Here is a 22,041-nt window from a genome sequence, read left to right as displayed (position 1 = left end):
GCTCCTTAAGGCATCACTGATGACCTCAGCAGTGGCCCCACCGGTGTCCTTTGTGGTGGTACCAGTTGGGGAATGCTGATGGAGGAGTCAACCCATGGTTTTGCTGCTGATGGCATTGGTGGTGACATCAGTGCCATTGGTGGTGACACCAGTGCCAAGCAGTGACATCAATGCAAATGATGACATCAATGCCATTGGTGGTGACATCAATGCCATTGGTGGTGACATCAATGCCAAGCAGTGACATCAATGCAAATGACGACATCAATGCCATTGGTGGTGACATCAATGCCAGGTGGTGACATCAACGCCAAGCTGTGACACCAATGCCATTGGTGGTAACATGAATGCCAAGTGATGACATCAATGCCAAGTGAGGACATCACCATTGCCCCTTCTAACGCCACCTCCGCTGCCACCATCGCCGCTCCTGATGCCATCGGTGATGCCATCACCCCCGCTCAGCATCATCACACGGATGGGGTGTTGGGGTGAATAGCACCGACTCCTCCCGCCCGCCTGGGGGCGCTGCCGCCGGCGCGCGAAACGAGCGGGCGGAAGAGGCGGGCTTAAGCGGCTGTGGCGGCGCCATGAACGCGCCTCCGGCCTTCGAGTCCTTTCTCCTCTTCGAGGGCGAGAAGAAGTGAGCGGCGGCGGGGAGCGGCTTTGGCCGGGGCAGCGGCATCGCTTTGGGCTGTGGTGCCGGGGGGAGGTATCGCTTTGGTCGGGGGGGGAGGTCCGGGGAGCCCGGACCTCCCCGACCCCCGCGGCCCCATAGGCCCGCTCCCTGAGGCGCTTGTTCCCCCCTGTGTACCCCTTTAGGATCTCCATCAACAAGGACACGAAAGTGCCCAACGCCTGCCTGTTCACCATCAACAAGGAGGACCACACGCTGGGGAACATCATCAAGTCGTGAGCAAATTGGGGGGGAAAAGGGTTTTTTGGGGGGCTCTGTGGTAATTCTGCACTTAAAAGTGAAGGGATAGGGTCCACAAATGCATACGTAAGGGGCTGTGTTGGGAAACTCCTCAAAACCATTGGTTTTCAATGGTCTTTTGATAGAAAATGAGCTTTTCAATGGTCTCTTAATATAAAATCTTTTTCTATGATCTTTTAATAGAAAATGATACTTTCAATGATCCTTTGATACAAAGTGATCTTTTTCAATGATCTTTTGATATAAACGATCATTTTTTATGATATCTTGGTATAAAATGATCATTCTTTATGATTTTGTAATAGAAATTGGTATTTTCAATGATCTTTTGAAATAAAATGATCTTTTCAATGATCTTTTGATATAAAATGATTTTTTCAATGATATTCTGATATAAATCATTTTTTATATAAAATGAGTGCTTTTTATGATCTTTTTAATAGAAAATGAACTTTTTCAATGATTTTCTACTGTAAAAGGCACTTACGTTCATGCTGTGGGGTTATTTATTGCTGCTTTCCCATTCTAGGCAGTTACTGAAGGACCCTCAAGTGTTGTTTGCAGGGTACAAGGTCCCACATCCGCTGGAACACAAGATCATCATCCGTGTCCAAACCACTCCTGACTACAGCCCGCAGGAGGCGTTCACCAATGCCATCACGGATCTGATCAGCGAGCTCTCCCTCCTGGAGGAGAGGTTCAGGGTATGCTGGTATCCTTTGAGCTTCTTGCAGTTCAAAGTGAAACAACAGGAGGGGTATTGCTGATAGTTTAGGTTAACAACTTCATCACAGCCATGCAGCACCACAAGGCAAAGGGCTGGGTCCTGCACTTGGGCTGCAGCAATTGCCCCATGCAATGCTACAGGCTGGGGACGAGTGGCTGGAAACTGCTCATGGGAAAGGAGCTGAGGGTGCTGACTGATGGAGCTGAGCATGAGCAGCTTGTGCCCAGGCAGCCAAGAAGGCCAATGGCATCCTGGCCTGGATCAGCACCAGTGCGGCAGCAGGGCCAGGGCAGGGATTGTCCCCCTGCACTGGGCACTGGTGAGGCCGCACCTCAGATCCTGTGTTCAGCTCTGGGCCCCTCACTACAAGAGAGACATTGAGGTGCTGGAGTGGGGCCAGAGAAGGGCAGCTGAGCTGGTGCAGGGCCTGGAGCACAGTGTGATGGGGAAGGGCTGAGGGACCTGGGGGGTTCAGTCTGGAGAAGAGAAGGCTCAGGGGGGACCTGATCGCTCCCTACAACTGCCTGACAGGAGGATGGAGCCAGGAGGGGCTGGGATGGGACAAGAGGAAAAGGCCTCAAGCTGCACCAGGGCAGGTTTAGATGGAGCTGAGGAACAATTCCTTCCCCAAACAGTGCTCAGGCATTGGAACAGGCTGCCCAGGGCAGTGCTGGAGTCACCGTCCCTGCAAGTTTTCACACGTTGTGGAGACAAGGCCCTCAGTGCCATGGGTTAGTGGTGGCCTTGGCAGTGCTGGGGATCAGTTGGACTTAAGATCATCATTTTTTGATGATCTTAAAGATCTTTTCCAAGCTGGTTGATTCTATGATTATTTGGCTCCTGTCCTTCTGGCTGTGCTTAAGGGTTATTTGTACATCTGACAAGCATTCAGTGAGTGCTCTGTAACTCCCTAGGTGCCCAGCATTGGTTTTCTCAGCCATCTTAATGTAGAAAACAATTTTCCATTCTTCAAAGTGTTTTCTGAGAGTTTTAGGAAGTTTTGGACCACTTCTCATTGCTTTGCTCTGCTGTGCCCATTGCATTTATTTAGCCCCTGATTTTTGACTTAATCTGCCCAAAAGATTATTAGACAAAACCAGGGAGGGTATGACTAGGCTAATGTCTGTGTCGTGTTCTCTGATGTGCTGGTACAAGGTCACAGTGCACCAAATCTGTAAATATGGTGTGGTTTTGCTTGAAGTATTATTTCTCTGGGTGGGGTAGAGATTTCCACTGCTGGTTTGTGGTGCGGCTGTACCTCACAGGAGACTGTTAGGAATGTTTAAACCTCCTCCAGCTCAGTAACAGCTCTTGTCTGAGCATTTGTGTTTGTGTTTTACAGGTTGCCATTAAAGACAAACAGGAAGGAATCGAGTAAAATCACCCTGCTTAGAGCAGGCTCTACTTCCGAGGCAGAACCATGTGGCTGTTTGTTAGATGAATCCTGGATTCAAACTCCCGTTCATGGCCAGTATTTTCCCCCTTATCCCACTTAGGTTTAAGCAGCAATGGTGTTTTGAGTTTGTTTCTTTGTGTTATATTTTGCCAAGAGGAAAACTGTCATGTCTGAGCTGATGGATAAGGCATTAAAATGATTTCTCCTTTCCCAATTGGAGGCTTAATGCAAATATTTGTGCTGTTGGTGAAGTTGGTGTGAGTGTACTTCCAGAGGAGCTGCTGCTACGTGACAGCAGTGGAGGAACTCCGCTTTTCCTTTCCAAGAAGTCCAGGCACTGCCAGCAAGACTGGGGTTTTGTTTTATTAAGTGTCATTTCTATATAAAACAAATGCACCAATTGTGGAAAACTTACAGTAAAAGAAAATGGATGTTTACAATGACGGGATGCATTTAACAAACTCCTCTTGGTGTCTTGTCTCTTGCACATAACAGTGGGTCTAGAAAACGTGATGGTTACATGGGTAACAGTCACTAATACTGCACTAGTTCAAAGCACGGGCATGAAACTGTGGGACAAGGAACTATGACTTCTTCCAAATTGCTGTTATGTTCACACTAGTTAGGACAACAAGGTAAGTAAAAGTGGGGTCTGAGACCACGTTGTTTACTAGCACTTCAGTCAGCTGCTCCCCGTTTGCTCGCAGCTCTGGCCACTGGAGAATCTAGGAGGAGAATAGAGTTTGGATAGGAAAGGGCTGCTGGTGTTGTCTCTGAAGGTGGGAGGATGTTAATTAGTGTTAATTGACAACTGGGTCTGTGTGAAATCTGGTTCCCTGCCCACCCAGGGAGGCTGAATGAAAGGCTCTTGCCCTTTCTGAGGGAGGTGGTGCAGCTGCTCCAAAACACATGGACTTGATCAGAAAGGAGAAAGTGCTGCCTCGGGCAATGCACTTGCAAAAAGCTTTTGGAACACTGGGTCACTCCATACCCGCACCTAGTGCAGCTCAACACCAGGTTCTGATACGAGAGTATGCGGGATTGTCCTTTCAGATGCTCAAGTCATTGCCCAAGACAGAAGTATCCCTGGAGGCCAGGGATGTGTCCAGGAGGAAAAAGGTGCATGAGCCCTTTCCTCCGCCAGGAAGAATGCTGGTTTCCCTTTGGCTTCCATCCCCTCAACCCAGCAGGAAAGTGGTGTCTCCACAAGTGTATCATCAGGCTCTCCAATTTAACCAGCAGCTTTGAGAGGGCCCTTCAGCTAGTAACTGTTGCTTGCTCCTGTAGAATGCAGAGCTGCTTTACAGCTCCTAATTCCTGTCCCAGCTGGGTTTGTGTGAGAGTTGAAAGAGGGCCTTGGTCATGCTCCAGAAATTACTTTTAATGGTGTGTGAGTTGGGTATAGACAACAGGTTTGAATCTGCTCCCTGCTGCACTGAGGCAGAAAGGAGACCTACCTGTGCAGGAGGGATCTTCTTCTGCAAGATCTTCTTCCCTTTTGCAGAGCTCCATGCCTTGGTGTAGCTTGAGAGGTTGTACATCCACACACTTCCCTTCTCATCACCACAGAAAACGTAGTCTTTTGCTGCAGGACCAAAAGAAGAAGATGGGAAACAAGTCTGGAATTAAGGATCCACTCTTCTGTAATGCAGAACTCAAGCCAGTGCTGCAGGATCCCAACGGAGGATGTGGTATTTCAGCACAATACAGCACAAATATGCTAACTGACCTTGCTCTGAAAGCTCCTTTCACCTAAGGCTAAATCAGTTCTCTTGCTCTAGTAGAGAGAAGCTAGTGAGAAATTCTAGGGGATTTCTTCTGACCTTTTTTAAAAAGATTCTTTTTGGTCTATTTCCTATTAGTCTCAAAAGCCAGCTGCCCCTGGTGTGTCCTGCCCCTTGAGATGTTAAAATGGCTCCAGCTGCACTACGGGGCAAAGCCATCAGCTCTATGTGCTCTGAAGCCCTGTACAGTAAAGACCATGTTGATAATGTCATTGATCAATGCCTCGGTGGTTCTCCCTTGGATGGCAGATGGTAGAGCTGTAATTAGTTATTCCTGATGTTATTTATACACAGCTGGTGCTGCACAGTGCTGGAGCTGCATTACAGATCAGGGCTCTTGGTAGCAGAGTGGAGACCAGGCTGACGGGGACTGAAATCCAGCTCCAGGCTTCCTTATGCCACTGGTCCAAGTCAGTCTTGACCAGTACAGCATCCCTGCCACAGTGAGTGAGGAAGAGCACTGCCTACCTGGGCAGGTGCTGAGCGTCAGGTAGGACATGTCTGTCGTGGACCACTCGAGCTCAGCCAGAATAACTGCAGCTGTGGTTCGTTGGCATCCTTTCGCCTTCGTGTCAAAAGACCGACTCCAGCTCCATAAGTATATGCATCCTAGTTTAGAGCTCTTGGAAACTAGGGAAGAAAGATGTGAGAGGCTGTGTCGGTGACATGGGAAACCTCAAGACAAAGGCTGGTTGCTAGGGAAGGTGGTCCATCCAGAAGGTGGCTTTGAGATGTGGGACCTGATAGCAGCAGCAACTGTTTCTACCTCTTTTACCTCATTTCAGGGTAACTGGAGGCTGCAGAGGGATTTTTAATCCCACAATACATTCCTGAACTGCGGAACAAGTGTTAGCTGTTCAGAAAGGCCCAGGCCATGCTTTTAAGCACTCTCCCAGATGTGGGAACTCCCAGCTGCCCTGCAAACAAATACTGCTGCCACAAGCCTTTCTCCCTTCCACTTTGCCCTTACTTGGCCAAACATGCTTTGGGGATGGGGCCATCCCCATTTCTAAGCCCGCCCAGATGTGTATTTGCACCTCTAGCCCACATTTTAGGGGAAGATAAGTGACTCTGGGAGGCAGCTCCATTCTGTACCCCCCAGCAAGCTGAAGAAGAGGTAGCTGCACCCCATTCAGCCTGCCATGTGCTAAGATGCCTGGTTTTCTGAATCGGGCTACTGTGTTTATACTCACCCACAACATCGTCATTCAGAAAAGCCAAACCATCAACCCTGTGCACTGTTGTCATGCTTCCATCCTCATCAGGAAACTGGAACGTGGCTTCAAAAGGCCTGGAACAGAGGGAAGGGTGAAAGGAGTCAAGGCCTGGATGGGGAGCACTGGATGGGCACTTAGTAATGGGATGTGTTAGTAAGTCTCTTGCCAAACCCAGATGAATTCCCACTTGGAATTACGCCTTTGGCCACCTGGGTTAATTAATGCAGACCTTTTGCTTAAGAGACTGCTGGTTTACTCGATCTGTTTGTGCAGACCTCAGGATTAGTGTATGACAGCAGGGCATGACTCCACCTGCTTTGCTGTCGTCATTTCTTTCTGTGCTCTTATAGAGTGCCCTTCCCTGGGTAACCTTCTGCACTAGCAGCAGGGTTGGCCTTATGGGAGACTGGAACTAAAGTCAAGACTTTACGCTCTGTTACGCTCCATCAAGACCCACACCCTTCAGTTTTAGGGCATTGCATTACAGTCCTGTCAGTCTTTCTGCAACACTTGTAGACTGGAGCAGTGATACACGCTCAAGGCTGCTAGCTTTGAACACTCCTTTAGCACTATCCTGGTATTTTTTCTTGCCTCTGTGGGAAGGGATGTTTTAAATTGGGTAGGACATGCTTTTTCTTGCTCAGGCCTCCTCAGGCAGAAATAAAGCCTTTGCTAGACAAGCTCTTTTTGATAAGGAAAGCAAATACATGTCCCAAACTTTGGGATCTCACCTGTTTTTTTGTTCCTTATTCAGTTTTATATTCCAGGCAAAACAGCCACCTTCACAGCCAGCCAGCAGGTACTGATCCGGGCAGGTGGGGACAAGGGCAATCCGTAAGGGAATAGAGAGCACTTCCAGCACCAGCAGCTGGCTAAAAAGAAAGAAGAAGAAAAGAGAGCAAGCAGTTACGTGGTGCTGCGATAGTTACAGGCTCCTGTGGCTGGCCACGTCTGATTTTTGAACCTTTACCTTGCTTTGAAATTGTAGTCAGAGTCTGGAATCCCAATATCCCAGAGTGCAATTCGCTTGTCATAGGATGCAGCTGTGGGACACAGAAGAGAAGCAAGTAGTGACACCGCTGCTCATCTGGCTCTTCTCGTGCTAGCTGGCAATTCTACCCGTGTCACAGGCTGTAACACGCTAAGCCTGGGGCATCAGAGAGCTCATTAAGGCACAGCAGCAGTCACTGAGGCTCCTGGCTCAACACCACGTCACAGACACTGTCAAACAGCATGGTCAGTAATTTGCATTCTTATCCTGTGCTCTAAGAGGAGCAGATAAAAGAAAGTTTGTTTCCTGGTGTCCATTACTAAGTTGTGGCTTCTTAAGGTCATTAATGAGCCCCTTTCAGCTCATGTTTCTGGGGGTCTAGGGGAATCTAAGCCCTAACCTCCCCTCTCAGGCAGATTGACTTCATCCCACACATCCATGGCTTACTGTGGTCACACCCACAGTAGCTCCCATGGGGAAACTTAGGCATTGATGCAAAGTGTGAAAGACTCTTCATGTCTTTGTCACCAAGCTGATATACTGCTAGCAGAAACAATCCTGACAGGTTACACAGAGTAATCTGGATCCTGATCAGATGGCAGCCCTCAAACGACTACCCGGGGCAGTGTCCCATCCCCTGACAGGCATGCAAAGACTCTCACTTCATTACTACAAATGTTTCTATGCAATGTAACAAGCTGTCTACTCCATTGTACGGATGTGCTGTCCACCTCCTTATCCTCCTAGGCTTCTGCTTTTTGCGCTCTTGAGCTGCTTCTTGGAATTATCCGCTACAGCTACCTGTGTTTCAGAAAAATCCCACTGTTAATGGTTCATGTAGCACTCTAACTACTCCAGGATGTGAGTAATTGTAGGCCAGAGGAACAATGTGCTGTGGGGTGCAGTCTGAATGGCTCTAACAAATTACTTTACAGGCCTGACAATGCAGATGCAATCTGTAGTATAATGGTTCGTGTCCTTCCAGTCCATAACTTCAGCCTCTGTGGGGCCTACTGTGGCAAAGCTCTCTTCTACATCAGACTAAATAGTGTAGAAAAAAAGAGGTCTGACAAGGTACAGAGCTCAAAACCCCTGTCCTTTATCCAAAAGCACTTACTTAAGTGCATAATTTTGCTCATTGGAAAAAATAAACCCTAACAGCCCATTGTACACTGCTTGCCCCTGTTGCTGTGCTGCTGAGAGCCCTGACCACCCACTGCCTAGCCCCCAGCAGCCTGCTCTGGCTCTCATTCTTCTTACTCATCCCTGCGGAACGGGGCCACTGCTGGGCTTATTCACGACGCCCACCCTGAGAGAGAAACAGGAGCTGCTGCACCTCAGCTAAAGGGTCAGGCTCTGTGTCTGAAACAGTCTGTACCTTCTGTAGATTACTGTCATATGAGACTAACAATGCTCCCTCCATAATATCTGGCCATGTTTTTTCTGTGTGTGCAGTCCCTGCTTGCACAGCTGACAGTTCTCCTTGTTAAGGACACCCAGCCTTTTCTGCATTAGGTACTAAAACTAAAGAGATTCTGATCCACACTTACTGAAGAGGTGAGTTTCACGAGTTGGGCTGAAGCAGACAGTAGCAATGGGCTTTTTATGAGCCTTTATCTCTCCGTAGCAGAAGTCAGCTGCCACATGGATCAGTTTGACAATCCCTCTCCTCCCAGCAGCAGCCAAGATATTATGAGATTTCTTCCTACTGTCGCTGATGACCATTGTAAGGGTTGTCCATGCAACACTGAAAAACTCCTGGGACAGAAAGAAACCATGAGCAGAGGGAAAGAGAAGAGCCAGGAGGAAAGCTGTCAGCTCAGAGATAGGACAACTGTCTGAGAGCTATCGAGGTGAAATGACACGACTATTCGAGGTGGGGCATTGAAGCTCAAAGCTGCCCTCAGAAGAACACAAACTATTGAAACAGGATGTTTAATCCTCTGTGCTGTCAAGCAGTCTCAGCAGAACACACACGTATGCCTGCTTGAGGAGAAGAGAGGCAGACTAATCTTCTAAGCTAACAAAAAACCACCCAAAACAAACCAGGCTAAAAGTATAAGCAATTTAGTACCCACCTTCATCCTTTTAAGACCTGCTAGAAACCCTTTCAGAACTCTTTGTAACATACATTATGTATACATGTATGTAATTATAACAAATTATGATATTTCCAGTCAATGCTTACTCCTCCCACTTGCAACCTACCTCTGCAGCCACCTTATACTTTTTCAGCACTGTCCCTGTCTCACAGTCAATCAGACAGACAGATTCCCCTCCACATGTTGCCACGGTTCTGGAGGAATTCACAATGGGATCTGAAAGATGGAAAGAATAGGTGAGAAGCTCCCAGGTTCACGGATAACACCTGAAGACTGCCTGGTGCTCTCCCAGTCTCCTGTTTTCAAAGTCGAAGAAGAAGTATGTAAGCAAGTCTCTTCCTGACAATGGAGACTACAGCTTGAAGGAGCAGGGGTCTAATGCATGGAGTCCACTGGGATTCCAGAGCCGGGTGGTTCTGGGAATCCTGCAAACCTCTGTAAGAGCTCACCTTTCCTGGCTCCAGAGTCTAGCAATGGCTCGAAGACACAGGACCAGAGCTGCGTTTTAAAATCCTCGCGGCTGTTGCCTTTACTGTGACACTGAAGAAAATGCAATGGCTCTGCACTGACATCCTCCTACAATAAACCATCCACATTTAGAAAATTCATTCCCCTGACAGCGCTTTGCCTGTGACTGCCTGGACAGAACCCTCCACTGAGCACAGCAACCTGAGTTAAACTGAAAGATCTGGTCAGCCCTTCTCTGCTACAGAGAACAGGAGAGACTGAGGTACCACCAATGCTCCAGACTCCTAAGCCAGCAGGCCACTGTTTAGAAAAGATGTGCCCAGCAGTGAACCCCATTTCCTGATGCAGAGAAATGTGAAAAACCCTTTATATCCCCACTGCTCTGAGCTGAGGGGGAAACACCTTTCCCCATGCAGCCATCACTTTGACCTGAGAGCAAGTCATGGCAGTCCCATTTCTAAAAACAGGCTTTCAGTGCACCACCTCAGAGTGCTGGTCCATCCATCCCCTGTAGCAGATTCACTGTGTCCAGGGGGGGCCTTCCCTGATGCCTCTGAGAGATTTAAAACAACAAAAACCAAAATCAAACCCGTAACTCACAATATATCTGGCCAGTTATGAGCTCCAAACCGTGCAGAGCTCTGATGAGATCTGAATGCAGTTCCTCCCACTAAACCAAGAGGCCAAAAGCCAGTCCTAAGGAAGCTCATGAACATACCTTGCCCTTGGAGTTCTTCACTGGGGTCAAGGTAACAACTCCATTGTCCTGCTCCTGGCTTTTCTGTTCCCCTGTCAGCTGGCTGGACCTTCTGTTGCTTTGCCCCTTGGGCAACTGCTCTCCATTCTTAGGTGTCTTTTCAGCTTCCTGCTCAGGGCTCGCCTCTTTGGCTGGCTGGTTTGATGTTCTTGGTTTCTCAGGAGCTGGCTCATCCTGCACATGAGTGGACTTCCTGGGATTAACTAGAGCCTCCTTCTCAGTGGTCACCTGGGGCTTGGACCTCTTCTTGCGAGAGTGTGTTTTCGAGTGATTTCTTTTCCTCTTTCTGGCTGTTACTGTGACCTATAAGGCATGTTGTCAGTTTGTGCAGAAGGTTTCTGGCTTCCCCAAGATGTGCAGATGATTTGTAAGTCAGAGATATTAATTATTCAACTGCAAGTACCCTCCTATGGTTACAGACTGGGTTCCAAGAATCAGAAAGCTAAGAGCTCCAGAGTTCCTAGAGGCAGAAGCTAATGAAAAATCACTTCTCTCTTCCCTTGTCCCAGTTACTTGTGATTGCAAAACAATGTGGAAAAATCAAACCTGGCCCATGGACCCAGTGGGTTCAGTCTGCAGCCATTTGAAAGAAGGTGAGCACTAACACAGTGTGGCCGTGTTATCAGCCCAATTCTCTAATTACATATATCCCTTCCTCAGAGGAGATGTGCAGTCAGTAGGACTATATTCATGCAATCTTTTGGGTATCCTATGAGAATGGAAGCTTCCCCCTCTTGGAGAGCAGCTCAACCTTCACACTGCTGGGAAAGATTCCATCTGGCTATAAAGAACAAACTTCAGTTGTTGAATAACAGGCTGGAGCCTGAGGCTGCCCCTACAGTTACCAAAAGGTCATAAATATAAACTGACAAGCGCTACTGAATTCACAGGAAATAAAAAGAACATCGTTAATCGAACCGGAAAAATCGCCTACCTGACCCTTGTCCTCTGCATCTTCCCTGGGGCTTTCTGTGCTTTCTTCTTCCTCATTCTCATCCATCTTTTCCTCTGGTTCGGGATCTGAGTTTAACTCCAGACCCAGTGAGTATGCCAGAAACTCTTCTGCAATCATTTTCACCTTAGAAACAAATATATGGCTGTGCAAAAAAACCCCAATGAAAAGACACACAGCAACAGCAGACAAACTGTAATGAGAGCTGCTTTCACTATTCTATATGAATTTCACAAGTGATGCAGGAGCTGACAGCCTGGCAGGCCAAGTCCTTTGCTGATATTACATGACTCAAGAACTTCACTTTGTCATGGACATCTGGGGTGCACATTTGTGAGAACAAGAGTACAGCAATGAAACAAGACAAAGGTGAGATGGAAGCCTCAGCTGCGTGTATGCACATACAACTCAAACATATGTCACAACTAAATGGTATCTTTCCCCTCTGGGAGTAACTACAGTTCTGTCATTATCTTTTCTCCTTTCATACAGCTTCCATCAAGACTAAAGGATGCCATTAGAGTTATTGGCAAATAATTAAATACTAAGGAACTGCAGTCTCATTAATTAGTACAAGTATCGTTATTGCTTATGAATTAAAACACAGTGTTTAATGACAGTCATTGCAGCTTGGTGCACATTCATACCTAGTGCTTCTGTAACTGCTTAACAAAGAAAATCAGAAAATGTGACCCTGCAGGAGCCCTGATACCCAAATCCATACGGCATTTTAATCAAATCCGTTCAGGATCAGCCTGCAGAGCCCTTGCCTGAAGGACAGCAGGGTAAGTGAGTGAAATGTCACCTACCCGCCAGCGGGTGAACTCACTGAGTGAGCTGGGCCCACATACTACGTTGGTTTGGACTGACTTCAGGAACTTCTTCTTGATGGACTTCACTTGCTCAGCTGTGTGTTTCTCAGGAAGTTGGTCACGGAAGAATTTTTCCCAGTGAGCAGTAACCTGGGCAGAAAGACTGTTTAGTTGTCAGAACACTACAGAAAACCAGAGCAGAAGAGCACAGGAGTACTTGTAAAAGCATTTAAGAGGTTGCCAATGCTGAGGCTCCGCTAGCTACATGATAGTACTGCTTCCATTGATTTTATAGTGTTCAAACCATGACTTCAGCTAAGAAACACAATTCCTCTGAACCAAGCTTAAGTGAGTGTGGCTAAGCAGAGAGCAGACCCAGAGCAATGCCTGATTTCATGCCTCTGGATCCATAGCAAAAGGTCTTCAGCATTGTTACACCATGCCTTACTAACAGGGAGTACCTGACAGATAACTAATTTATTATAATAGGCACAAGATAATGGGAATGGTTGACTCTTCTTGTAGTTCAAGTGTGCGCATGAGCAGCACTGGTGCATGTCATTCCCATTTATAAGGATACCTTGGCTCCAAAAGGTTTCTGAACTATGAGGCACAATCACTCAGATGTCACTTATCAGCAGAGTTTCCCACCTGAGAGTTTCTGGTGGGTAGTAACCCATCCATAAGCATTTGGACCTAACAGACATTTTATATTTAGACACAGCAGTAAGAACTGGGGAGCCAGGGACAGAGCAATACCAGCAGGCAAAGGTATCTGGGGCACGGATACCAGCACAAAATGAACAGTACAGGGAGCATTTGGTATCTCATTAACCATGCCCAGTTGTCTGGAGGATAAGAGGCTGAGCGGTCCTCACCAAGACCCTTTGAGATACAAGGTATTACATAGGTAACATGAAGCACAATAAGCTATTCCAGTTCAGTATTTAACCTCTCCACCACTGCTACACAGAAGGAATTAACAAGATCAACTAACAAGAAATCAAATGGTAAGAGCAGTACTGCACAAAAAAAACCCCAAACCTTTTTCATCCTACAACAATTTTGCTGAGGATCACAACATGCTTTATGGGGACAATCTGTCAGGAGCTAAACTGTGTATGTAAATGAGTGAAAAAACGATTCCAAACATGCACAGATGAAGAAGCAAGAACAACTCCTTGTTCTTGGTGTATGCCGGAAAAAAACAAGATTATTCTGAGCTTGAGTTTATGGTCCCCATTCCTGGGGCCAGGACAGTAACATAGATTAGATGGGGAGGTGCATACAGCTGTTATGTCAGCACCAGGCTTCTCTCACTTCTGAATGATGATCTGAGTGACCTGAAAAACTAGAGGGTCAGACACAGACCTTGCTGGCCCTGCTCCTGTGGTTTAAACTGAAGGCAGAAGTTGGCTACACAGAACAAGTAGAGCAAATGCGAGCAGTGACCAAAGAAAGCAGCAATTCCTAGGTTGCCCACACTGTGAGCTGTGTTCAGAGGATGCCAAAACACAGTATTTAGTTACTGTGTTTAGAGATTAAGAACTATCACATCTTACCTTGCTGGTGAGTTTGCGACTATTGACATGCCTCACATGTTTTGCCAGTTTGGTGATATCTTTGCCATTGAGGAGCCGAAGGTTTTGCAAAAGAAACATTACTTTATAGTCATCGTTGAGCTAGAAAGAGAAGCCACCAAAGCTGTTGTTATATGGTACTTACTTTAGCTTTAGTCCTTTATTAAAATACAGGCAAGGATAAGAAGAATATATTTAGGCAGGAAAAGCTATTTCATAGGATCACCTCAGCATTTCTGACTTGAATATAGCCTTTTAGTTGTAAATTAACGTTCTCCCACGGGTTGGGATCTCAAACCGCAGACAAAAGACCTGCCTCACGCTTATGCAGTGCTACCATCCAACGCAAGGTGGTGGCGGTGTAACCTGGCTCATCTGCTCTGGCCTGGGTGCAATGCAGGGTATCCTGTTTGCATCCTTCAACACCAAGCAAGCACCTAAGGCAGATGCCTACAGCAAAGGCACCAGCAGGACTTCTTTGGGTCAGGTGTGCTGTAGGTCAGATCAGTTCACCAATCCAGTTTACCCAGCCACACAAATACTTCTGTGGGCATGTAACAGCAAACAAACATCTGGGGCAGATGGCTGATACCAGTTTAAAGCACAAAGAAAACTACAGTTTTGAATGCTTTAAACTGTACAGTCAGCAGAGCCTCTTGGGATACATCAGAAAACCCAAACTAGGCCCATCACCAAGTTTAACCCTGCAGCAGAGGACCAAGTCTGCTCTTCCAGAGCACAAGTGGTACCAAACCTAACATCTAAGAAGGAGGTTTCTACAGAGTCATTACTATATTTCACACATGAGCATAAGATATCCTGCCTGATAAGCTACCTAAGACAGGACTGGAGCCTGGGGAATCAGGAGTTCAAGATAACCAGATTTTAATATCTGAGTGGTTTTAGGCAAGTCACTTCTGCAGATTGGGAAACAGCGGCACAGACTAGTGAAGTAGCTCAAAAAGACTGGTTGCCTTCTCAGCTGCCCTAACACTTGCTGCCTAAGAACAATATATAAGAACTAGGTGTAACTGCAGTTTGTTTCCCCTCTATTTAATGCTTAGCTTTGTAAGGACGTGAGGTAACTCACAGTCAAGTACACGTTGTTCTCGTAGGTCAGCTCTTCCAGCAGAGGGAACTGTTTCAGAGCAGTTACATCTTCCAGTTTGTTGTTGTTGCAGTTTAGGACACGCAGATCAGGCAGGGTTAGACTGTTGGGAAATTTGTCCAGTAAATTATCAGAGAGATCTAGTTTCTGCAGATGCCTCAGACGGGAAAACAAACGTGGATCTAAGTCTCCAGTCTTCAGCTGCAACTTGGACAGGCTGAAACAGAAGAGAACATGAACCATCTGCACCTCTCAGCACAGCACAACTCACTGAGTAAAGTGATCCAACCTGCTTTTTTCTTCACTGCAGGCACAGATACATGGAAAAGATGCTCCGTCTGAGCTAACAGCCCCCATCAGAGACTCAAGTCTACCAATGTATTGCAGTACGACTAACCTGCTGTCCAGATAAAGCTCTGATGGGTAATAGAGCTGCTGTGAGTAAGGAATCATTGGAAAAGTTCTTGATCATAGATAAAATTACTAAACCTCTAAGAATTTTGGTATTTTATTCCTTTGCAACATCAATTCAGCAAAACTGTGGCAATATAAGACCCTCACTACACCATCCGTCCACCCTGCCCACAGAATGCTCTAGTTTCATCATTGCACTCATTCTTTAGAAACCACCATCAACTGGTATAAGTAACAGAACACTATAGTGATTCCAAAAGCTATTCCTGTCCTCCCTCTGACTTCATGCTGACACACACACAGATTGGATCCAATTGGATCAGTTTGCTGATCTGGCTTAACACTTTTCATCCCTGCATTAGAAGTTAAGTTCAGGCCAAGTGCAGAGCAGGTCCCCAGATCATTTGGCTGGTTTCAAAGAAACTAACTTCACACAAACAAAAAGGAGATTTTCCCATTCCTTTTCTTTCTTCCAATTCATTCCTGAAGTGAATTTTGCTGCAAAAACTTCCAATGGCAAATACGGAAATCTGCCTATCAAAATCCCAAGGCTGCCACCAAAACAGAAGCATTTTGTCCTGAGAGAGGAAGTGGTACAATATTTGTGAGGGGAAAAAATACCCCTTCTCTGTAAGAAAGTGGTAAGTGCACACTATAAGAAAGGTCATTTAGACTTGATTCAATCATTTAGTTGAGCTCCAAAGGGAGCCTCTAGTCCTAACAGCAAACCTCTCATGAAGACACAAGTCTGAGTTCCTTTAATAAAGAGAATCTCCATCTCTAATGAAAAAAGCCTTCTAAACATAAACGAAGTGTGGGTAAATGAAATTAATAAAATCAGGAAGCAAAACCACTTCTCCTTTACTTGCCATCTCAGAAGCCTAACCAGCCAGGCAAAGCAGGTAAGAAAGGCTGAAGAGAATTCAGCTGGCTGCAAAGCTAAGTGCAACAACTATGTCATTTTGGGGAGAAACTCAACACAGTGTTCCCCAAACGGCCCTTCAAATATACCCCTTCAAAACCATGGTACGAGGCTGCATGGGAAAAGCCATGCTCTAGAAAGTCACTACTTCACACATATCAAGATCACTTTGTTACCCAGATCACTGCAGCCTACACTCTTCAGAGAAACTTCAGAGGTTCTCTCTAAAAGTGAGTATTTCAGCACAAGACAAGCCAAAATAAGTAACTTTAAAGAAAGTTACATGAAACCCAAAACTCTTACATCAGCGACAAAAACATCGAAGGCACCAGCCAGAAACTGGCTGAGTCACTCGGATTGACCAGTTTTGGAAAAGCAAAATTCCACTGTATTAAACATTTGGAAAGACACATATTTTCAATGACCTCTGTTAAGGATCTGAGCAACAAAACTGGTTTTAGTGGTTTCTAAGTGTGTCAGAGTTTATTTATTCTCCCTCTCTGTAATGTCTGAGGTACTAACATAACTGGATTTAGAGGAGATGGAAAATGATGGAGGGAGAGGAAAAGGAAGGGCAAATAACGCCAGAAATCTTTTTAAATCCCTCTAAAATCCAGGTCAGAAGAAATTGTAAGCAGTTGCCAGCAAAGACAAGTGTTTTGGGAATAGGGAGTCTATCTTAGGGTTGGAAATCAGGATCTGGCCTTAAGCAGTTTAACAGAGGTGGTACCCTCTCTAGTGAATACACTAGTGCTAGCAAATGCACTAGAGCTCACTGATCCTGCACTGAGAATGCCATCTCCTGCTCCATGCCTTGTAACTGTCTCTCTTCCGTGCAAATGCTTAGGGGAAAAAAGACAAAACAAGGATTGCTCAGGCTGGATTCAGCTGGAATTTTCCATGGGCCTGCCTGCACTTACTTCAGTGTCTCGATCTTTCGGAGCCTCGTGGATCTTGGAACTGCTCTTTCCAACAGAAGTTCTGTAGTAATTTTTGACATCTTTAATCTCCACCCCGCTGCTGAAATCAGTCAGCTGTAGGATCTCTTCTTGTCCCCTTCCTGGTAAAACAAACAGGAATGAGAGGAAGTCCTTTCAACTGGCTCCAAAAAGGGAAAAAGAAGCAAGTTAGGAGGTTGGCTACTGTTTTCGCTGCTGTGTTTGAAGTCGCCTGTTTGACCTGGTTGAAATGGAAATAGCAGAGATTGTTGTTACACTGGGCACATGCTCCCAACAACAACAATCCCTCCCTTGGCTAAGAGATTGCTGCAGATGAAAGCTATCCAAGGGGTGATGGCACTGGAAACTGGGACAGCCTCCCCGTTACCTGTTTGGACCTCTCCTGAGCAACAGGGCTCTGCTCCAAGAACTCCAACAGGCTTTCAAATAAACAGCAACAGTAAGAATAAATACACCTGTTGTGAAGGAACTCCTCCCAAGGAAACAGTGCACTCACTGGCCTGACAATACGGATAGGCTCTTTCCTAAATCCCCTAAAATTCTGGAAAACTGAATTAATTATCAGGAATGTAAATACCCACCCATCACTAACATCACTCCTCACCAACAAAAACCACCCCAACACCACTGTAAATGCTATTGGCAAACTGATGGTTCTGTGCACCAGTGTGGCCAGGACGGCAGACACGGGCTCACTGATATTTAGACCAACAACATAGATGGAGCCAAAGGAGCTTCATGGAATTACTGATTTGTGGCTTACTGCTCTTTCTGACACAGATTCCAAGAGAAGGGAAGAAAGAGGAGCTCCAAGGCCAGGCCCGCTACTGTCTTTCTGAGTTAGTCTCACCGCTGCCTAAATGCCACTGCAGTAAATGGTGAGGAACATGCAGGACACTAAGCTGTCCTTAGGCTTGACTTCAGCGTCACAACATGCCTACAGCACCTGGACTGTTGGGTTTGATGAGCAATGGGGCACTGCTTTGTTAACACCTGTAAGCAAGAGCAATCCTTCACGTATGGGATGTTTTACACCAGCATAAAGAGCATTGAGCATGAAAAACGCTGTTGAGGATTTGATCCTTCAAGCAACAGAGCTTGTCACTGGAAGTCAACTCACAGGATCAGGCCTTCACCTGCTGAACCTAATAAACCCACTTAAGCTCTAGTACCCATAAGAACTTGACACCAATGACAGTGGATGTTCCCATCACCCTCTTCTGACCACACTGACACCTCAGCCACCACCGCGTCACCTGTGACACCAGGACAGCTGCAGGGAACACCACAACATAACACGCCCCATAGAATCATTATAGAATGGTTTGGGTTGGAAAGGACCTTAAGATCACCCAGTTCCAACCCCTGCCACGGGCAGGGACACCTCACACTAGACCACGTCGCCCAAGGCTCTGCCCAACCTGGCCTTGAACACTGCCAGGGATGGGGCAGCCACAGCTTCTCTGGGCACCCTGTGCCAGCGCCTCAGCACCCTCACAGGGAAGAGCTTGTTCCTTATCTCCAACCTGAACTTCCCCTGTTCCAGTTTGAACCCATCACCCCTTGTCCTGTCACTACAGTCCCTGATCATCCTTGTAGCCCCCTTCAGACACTGGAAGCTGCTCTGAGGTCTCCATGCAGCTTCTCTTCTCCACGCTGAACAGCCCCAAAAGCCATCACCACGGATGACACCAGACGGCACATTCAGTTACCCCGGGGCCTGACGAACCCATCACCCAGCGCAGCCATGAACTACCACCACCAGAAGCATTCCCCTCCTGCCCCACAGCAGCACCTCAGTCCCGCAGCAGGACATCCATCCAGGCCAGGCATCCAGCGGGGATGAACACGAGCTCGATTTTAGCTACCCACTATGGCCGGAGCTCTGCCCCGGGAGAGCCCGGTGTGACGGGCGCTGCACGACATCCCCACCGCCATGCTGGGGATGGCACGGGCGGCGGTGCCAGCCTGTCACCGACCGCGGCCGTGCTGCGGCCCCGGCGCTGCCTCTCACACCGCGGGAACGCCGGGGCCGTGCAGGGCAGCGTGGCGCCGGCCAACCCGAGAGCAGAGGCCGCGGTGAAGGGGCCGGCGTAGGCCTGAGGGCGCCACAGCGCGGTGTGAGGCAGGACTACATCTCCCAGCAGGCCCCGCGGCGCGGCCGGGCCCAGCACTGCTGCTCGGTGCTGTGAGGGCTGCTGGGACAGCGAGTCCGCGTCCACCCCCACCCCCCACCCCCCCCAACATACACACCCAAGCTCACCGGACCAACCGACCAGGCGTGCGGCCTGCGCCCAGCCAGCCGGCCCCGTTGCCGCCCCGGCCCCCCTCACCTTGGGGCGGGCCAGGCCGCGGCAGGGCTGGCCGTGAGGGAGGAGAAGCGGGGGGGGGCCCCCGCGGAGCGCAGCCAGCGCGGATGGAGGCGGCGGGCAGAGGCGTAGGACCCGGCTGCGGCTGCAAGGGGATCCGCTCCTGCCTGCTCTGCGAGGGGCCCACGCAGGCCGCTCCGCCCCCACAGGTACCGGGGAGGGGGCGGCGGGGCGGGGCTTGCGGCGGGGCGGGGCCGGGGCGCCGAGCGTGCTCCCCCCGGGCCGGGCCCGGAGCGGGGTTGGGGCCGCGGGGACTCCCCTACCATGGCAGGGCCTGGTTCTGGCCCTCCCACAGGGCACAACGAGGGGCTGGGGACAAAGCGGGACCGCCGGGGTGAGCAGAACCGTGCGGGTTCAGCGGTGGAGGCACAGCGCGGGCCTCACCCGCGTGTCCAGCAGCAAGGAACGCTGCAGCGTGGCCCCTTGGCCTTGGCGGTATCTTAACTTCCCTCATTCAACATGGATTGGTGTGACAGGGCAGCCGCCCTGGGCAATACATCCCTGGCAGTGTCCAAGGCCAGGTTGGACACAGGGGCTTGGAGCAACCTGCTTTAGTGGAAGGTGTCCCTGCCCGTGGCACGGGTTGGAACTGAATGAGCTTTAAGGTCCTTTCCAACCCAAACCATTCCATGGTTCAAGCAGCAGTGATGCTGCAGCTGTAAAAGAAGCAGGGACGAGTTGTTCCCCAAAGCAGCTGTAACATTTCCCCCGTCTACAAGAATCCTGTACAGTTTATATAGAGGTTGCAAGGGGTAAATCATAGAAATGGCAAGAAGTTTTTCCCCCATGGTTTTTCTTCTGTGTTGTTATTTCCACAGGGAGAAGATAATTTCACTTACTGTCCAGCAACGGGCCTAGCTAAAGGAAATGAGCACTCGGAATTTGCTGGCTGGGCATTTCCATTTCCAGGGGTGCTCCTCATGGAGGAGTTCATCAATGAAGATGAAGAATCTGAGATAGTTGAACTGATGGATCGGGATGACTGGAAACCATCACAATCTGGCCGGAAGAAACAGGTCTGACTTTAGCAGCACATTTGATCTTAGGTCCCTCTGGGAAGGGAAAGCTGTTTTCAGCTGAACCCCCACATCTTTAGATGTTTCATTAAAGGTTTTCCTTTGAAAGCAAGAATTACTTGTCATTAAAGTCAACTTATGGCAAAAATACGTGACAGTTACAATAAACAGCATTTTTATGCATATTCAGGCATTAAAGTTCACACAATCTCCAAGCCAAAGAAGTGGGTGGCTTGGTTTGACTTTACAGCTGGGAAATCTAATTCCAGAGAGATTAATGTGGCTTCACTGAGTCCTTTTGCAACCTGGTGACCAGGTCACTGGAAGAGATGAGAACAGGACTCAAAGGCTTGACTGTGATCCCTCCAGGAATCGCAGCCTCTCCAAAAAGACTTGTCCTAGATTTTCCCTTAACAGTAGCTTTCCCCCCACCCTCTTTTCCAACAGGACTACGGTCCCAAAGTGAACTTCAAGAAACAAAGGCTGAAGGCTGGCAGCTTTACCGGTTTGCCAAGCTTCAGCAAGAAGATTGTGGCACAAATGGAGGCCTGCTCTGTGCTGGGTGGTTTCTTACCTGTTGAACAATGTAACCTGGACTACATGCCAGAGAGAGGTTCTGCCATCGACCCCCACTTTGACGACTGGTGGCTTTGGGGAGAGCGTCTGGTGAGCTTAAACCTGCTCTCAGAAACCGTGCTATCCATGTCTTGTGATTCAGAGGACACCATCCAATTATTTTCCACTTCCAACACAGAAAACGGGGAATTAAATCCCCCGGGATCTTTTACACAGACATCACCGTGCCAAAACCCAGGCGAAGAGGGACCCAACTACACGTTATCTCCACGGCTCGTTCCAAGCCGGGAGGTGACTGTTGCCATTCCCTTGCCGCGGCGGTGCCTGGTGGTGCTCTATGGTGAGGCACGGTACCGCTGGAAACACGCCATCCACCGCAGGCACATCCAGCGCCGCCGCATCTGTGTCACGTTCCGGGAGCTGTCTGAGGAGTTCAGTGCAGGGGGAAGGCATGAGGAACTGGGTAAAGAACTGCTTGGAATAGCTCTTTCCTTTCAAGGCAGGCCGGTGTGAGCAGCAAGAAGCGGCTAGCGTTGCCTTTTGTTAGGGAATATGGAAGATAAGCTGTACAAGTGGTTATTCCCAAGGTGTGTGTACAAAGATATGCTCAAATGAGCTTATTCTTTGATAAGAAGCAGAAATAAAGAGTGTGCAAGAAAAGGACGAGCTGCTTGTTTCTCCCAAGGCTGACCTGGGCGTCAGGAGAAAGTCAGACATGAGCTGTTGTATTCACTGGCTGTATTGTAACAAAGCGCAAAAAGCAAAGAGCCAGCGCTTAAATACTTCAATGTAACAAAGGAAGAAACTTAGAATCATTAAACTGAGCTGAGTATCAAACAGCACAGACTGAGCCCACACCCTGCGGCAGATTTTAACCTTTCCTGGCCCAGAGCTCATCCTGTCACATTGCTTTTAGCATTGTACTGTGCCGTGGGGACACAACTACCTCCTAAC

The 22,041-nt window shown here is 48.1% G+C and overlaps 3 protein-coding genes across 4 annotated transcripts; 2 read left to right on the top strand and 1 right to left on the bottom strand.

Moving 5' to 3' along the window:
- The first annotated feature begins 568 nt into the window (after positions 1 to 568).
- POLR2J (RNA polymerase II subunit J) lies at positions 569 to 3,146 on the top strand. Its single transcript, XM_080630211.1, has 4 exons — positions 569 to 643; positions 823 to 912; positions 1,467 to 1,641; positions 3,007 to 3,146. Exons 1-4 carry the CDS (start codon positions 591 to 593, stop codon positions 3,040 to 3,042), a joined length of 354 nt encoding a protein of 117 aa, XP_080486337.1. The 5' UTR covers positions 569 to 590; the 3' UTR covers positions 3,043 to 3,146.
- A 493-nt stretch (positions 3,147 to 3,639) lies between these two features.
- LRWD1 (leucine rich repeats and WD repeat domain containing 1) lies at positions 3,640 to 19,457 on the bottom strand. 2 transcript variants are annotated; one of them, XM_080630205.1, is made up of 16 exons: positions 19,390 to 19,457; positions 17,088 to 17,227; positions 14,814 to 15,048; positions 13,706 to 13,825; positions 12,141 to 12,293; positions 11,314 to 11,457; positions 10,341 to 10,682; positions 9,604 to 9,730; positions 9,261 to 9,370; positions 8,603 to 8,810; positions 7,032 to 7,104; positions 6,793 to 6,933; positions 6,038 to 6,135; positions 5,313 to 5,474; positions 4,518 to 4,645; positions 3,640 to 3,785 (listed from the first exon to the last, which is right to left on the bottom strand). In XM_080630205.1, exons 2-16 carry the CDS (start codon positions 17,165 to 17,167, stop codon positions 3,645 to 3,647), a joined length of 2,262 nt encoding a protein of 753 aa, XP_080486331.1. In that variant the 5' UTR covers positions 17,168 to 17,227; positions 19,390 to 19,457; the 3' UTR covers positions 3,640 to 3,644. The 2 variants fall into 2 exon arrangements, with proteins under 2 accessions (XP_080486331.1, XP_080486330.1); XM_080630204.1 differs by lacking the exon at positions 19,390 to 19,457 and adding an exon at positions 18,922 to 19,230.
- Positions 19,394 to 21,747, top strand: ALKBH4 (alkB homolog 4, lysine demethylase). The gene is made up of 3 exons (XM_080630210.1): positions 19,394 to 19,644; positions 20,314 to 20,511; positions 20,959 to 21,747. The coding sequence occupies exons 1-3, from the start codon at positions 19,543 to 19,545 to the stop codon at positions 21,598 to 21,600; spliced, it is 942 nt and encodes a 313-aa protein (XP_080486336.1). The 5' UTR covers positions 19,394 to 19,542; the 3' UTR covers positions 21,601 to 21,747.
- The last annotated feature ends 294 nt before the right edge of the window (positions 21,748 to 22,041 follow it).

Source organism: Psittacula echo (genome assembly GCF_963264785.1).
Source record: "Psittacula echo genome assembly, chromosome: 15".
NCBI classification, from domain to species: Eukaryota; Metazoa; Chordata; class Aves; order Psittaciformes; family Psittacidae; genus Psittacula; species Psittacula echo.
Note: the sequence above shows the minus strand (reverse complement) of the source record. Positions and strands in the feature narration are given on the sequence as shown.

Excerpts from the sequence above, each read along its gene's own strand:
- POLR2J (XM_080630211.1), top strand. The coding sequence starts at position 591 with ATGAACGCGCCTCCGGCCTTCGAGTCCTTTCTCCTCTTCGAGGGCGAG. Across the intron at positions 644-822 it reads CTCTTCGAGGGCGAGAAGAA|GATCTCCATCAACAAGGACA; the intron begins GTGAGCGGCGGC and ends GTACCCCTTTAG. Across the intron at positions 913-1,466 it reads CTGGGGAACATCATCAAGTC|GCAGTTACTGAAGGACCCTC; the intron begins GTGAGCAAATTG and ends TTCCCATTCTAG.
- LRWD1 (XM_080630205.1), bottom strand. The coding sequence starts at position 17,167 with ATGTCAAAAATTACTACAGAACTTCTGTTGGAAAGAGCAGTTCCAAGA. Across the intron at positions 5,475-6,037 it reads TCTGAATGACGATGTTGTGG|TTTCCAAGAGCTCTAAACTA; the intron begins GTGAGTATAAAC and ends TTTCTTCCCTAG. Across the intron at positions 4,646-5,312 it reads GACGCTCAGCACCTGCCCAG|CAAAAGACTACGTTTTCTGT; the intron begins GTAGGCAGTGCT and ends TTGGTCCTGCAG.
- ALKBH4 (XM_080630210.1), top strand. The coding sequence starts at position 19,543 with ATGGAGGCGGCGGGCAGAGGCGTAGGACCCGGCTGCGGCTGCAAGGGG. Across the intron at positions 19,645-20,313 it reads AGGCCGCTCCGCCCCCACAG|GGAGAAGATAATTTCACTTA; the intron begins GTACCGGGGAGG and ends TTATTTCCACAG. Across the intron at positions 20,512-20,958 it reads AATCTGGCCGGAAGAAACAG|GACTACGGTCCCAAAGTGAA; the intron begins GTCTGACTTTAG and ends CTTTTCCAACAG.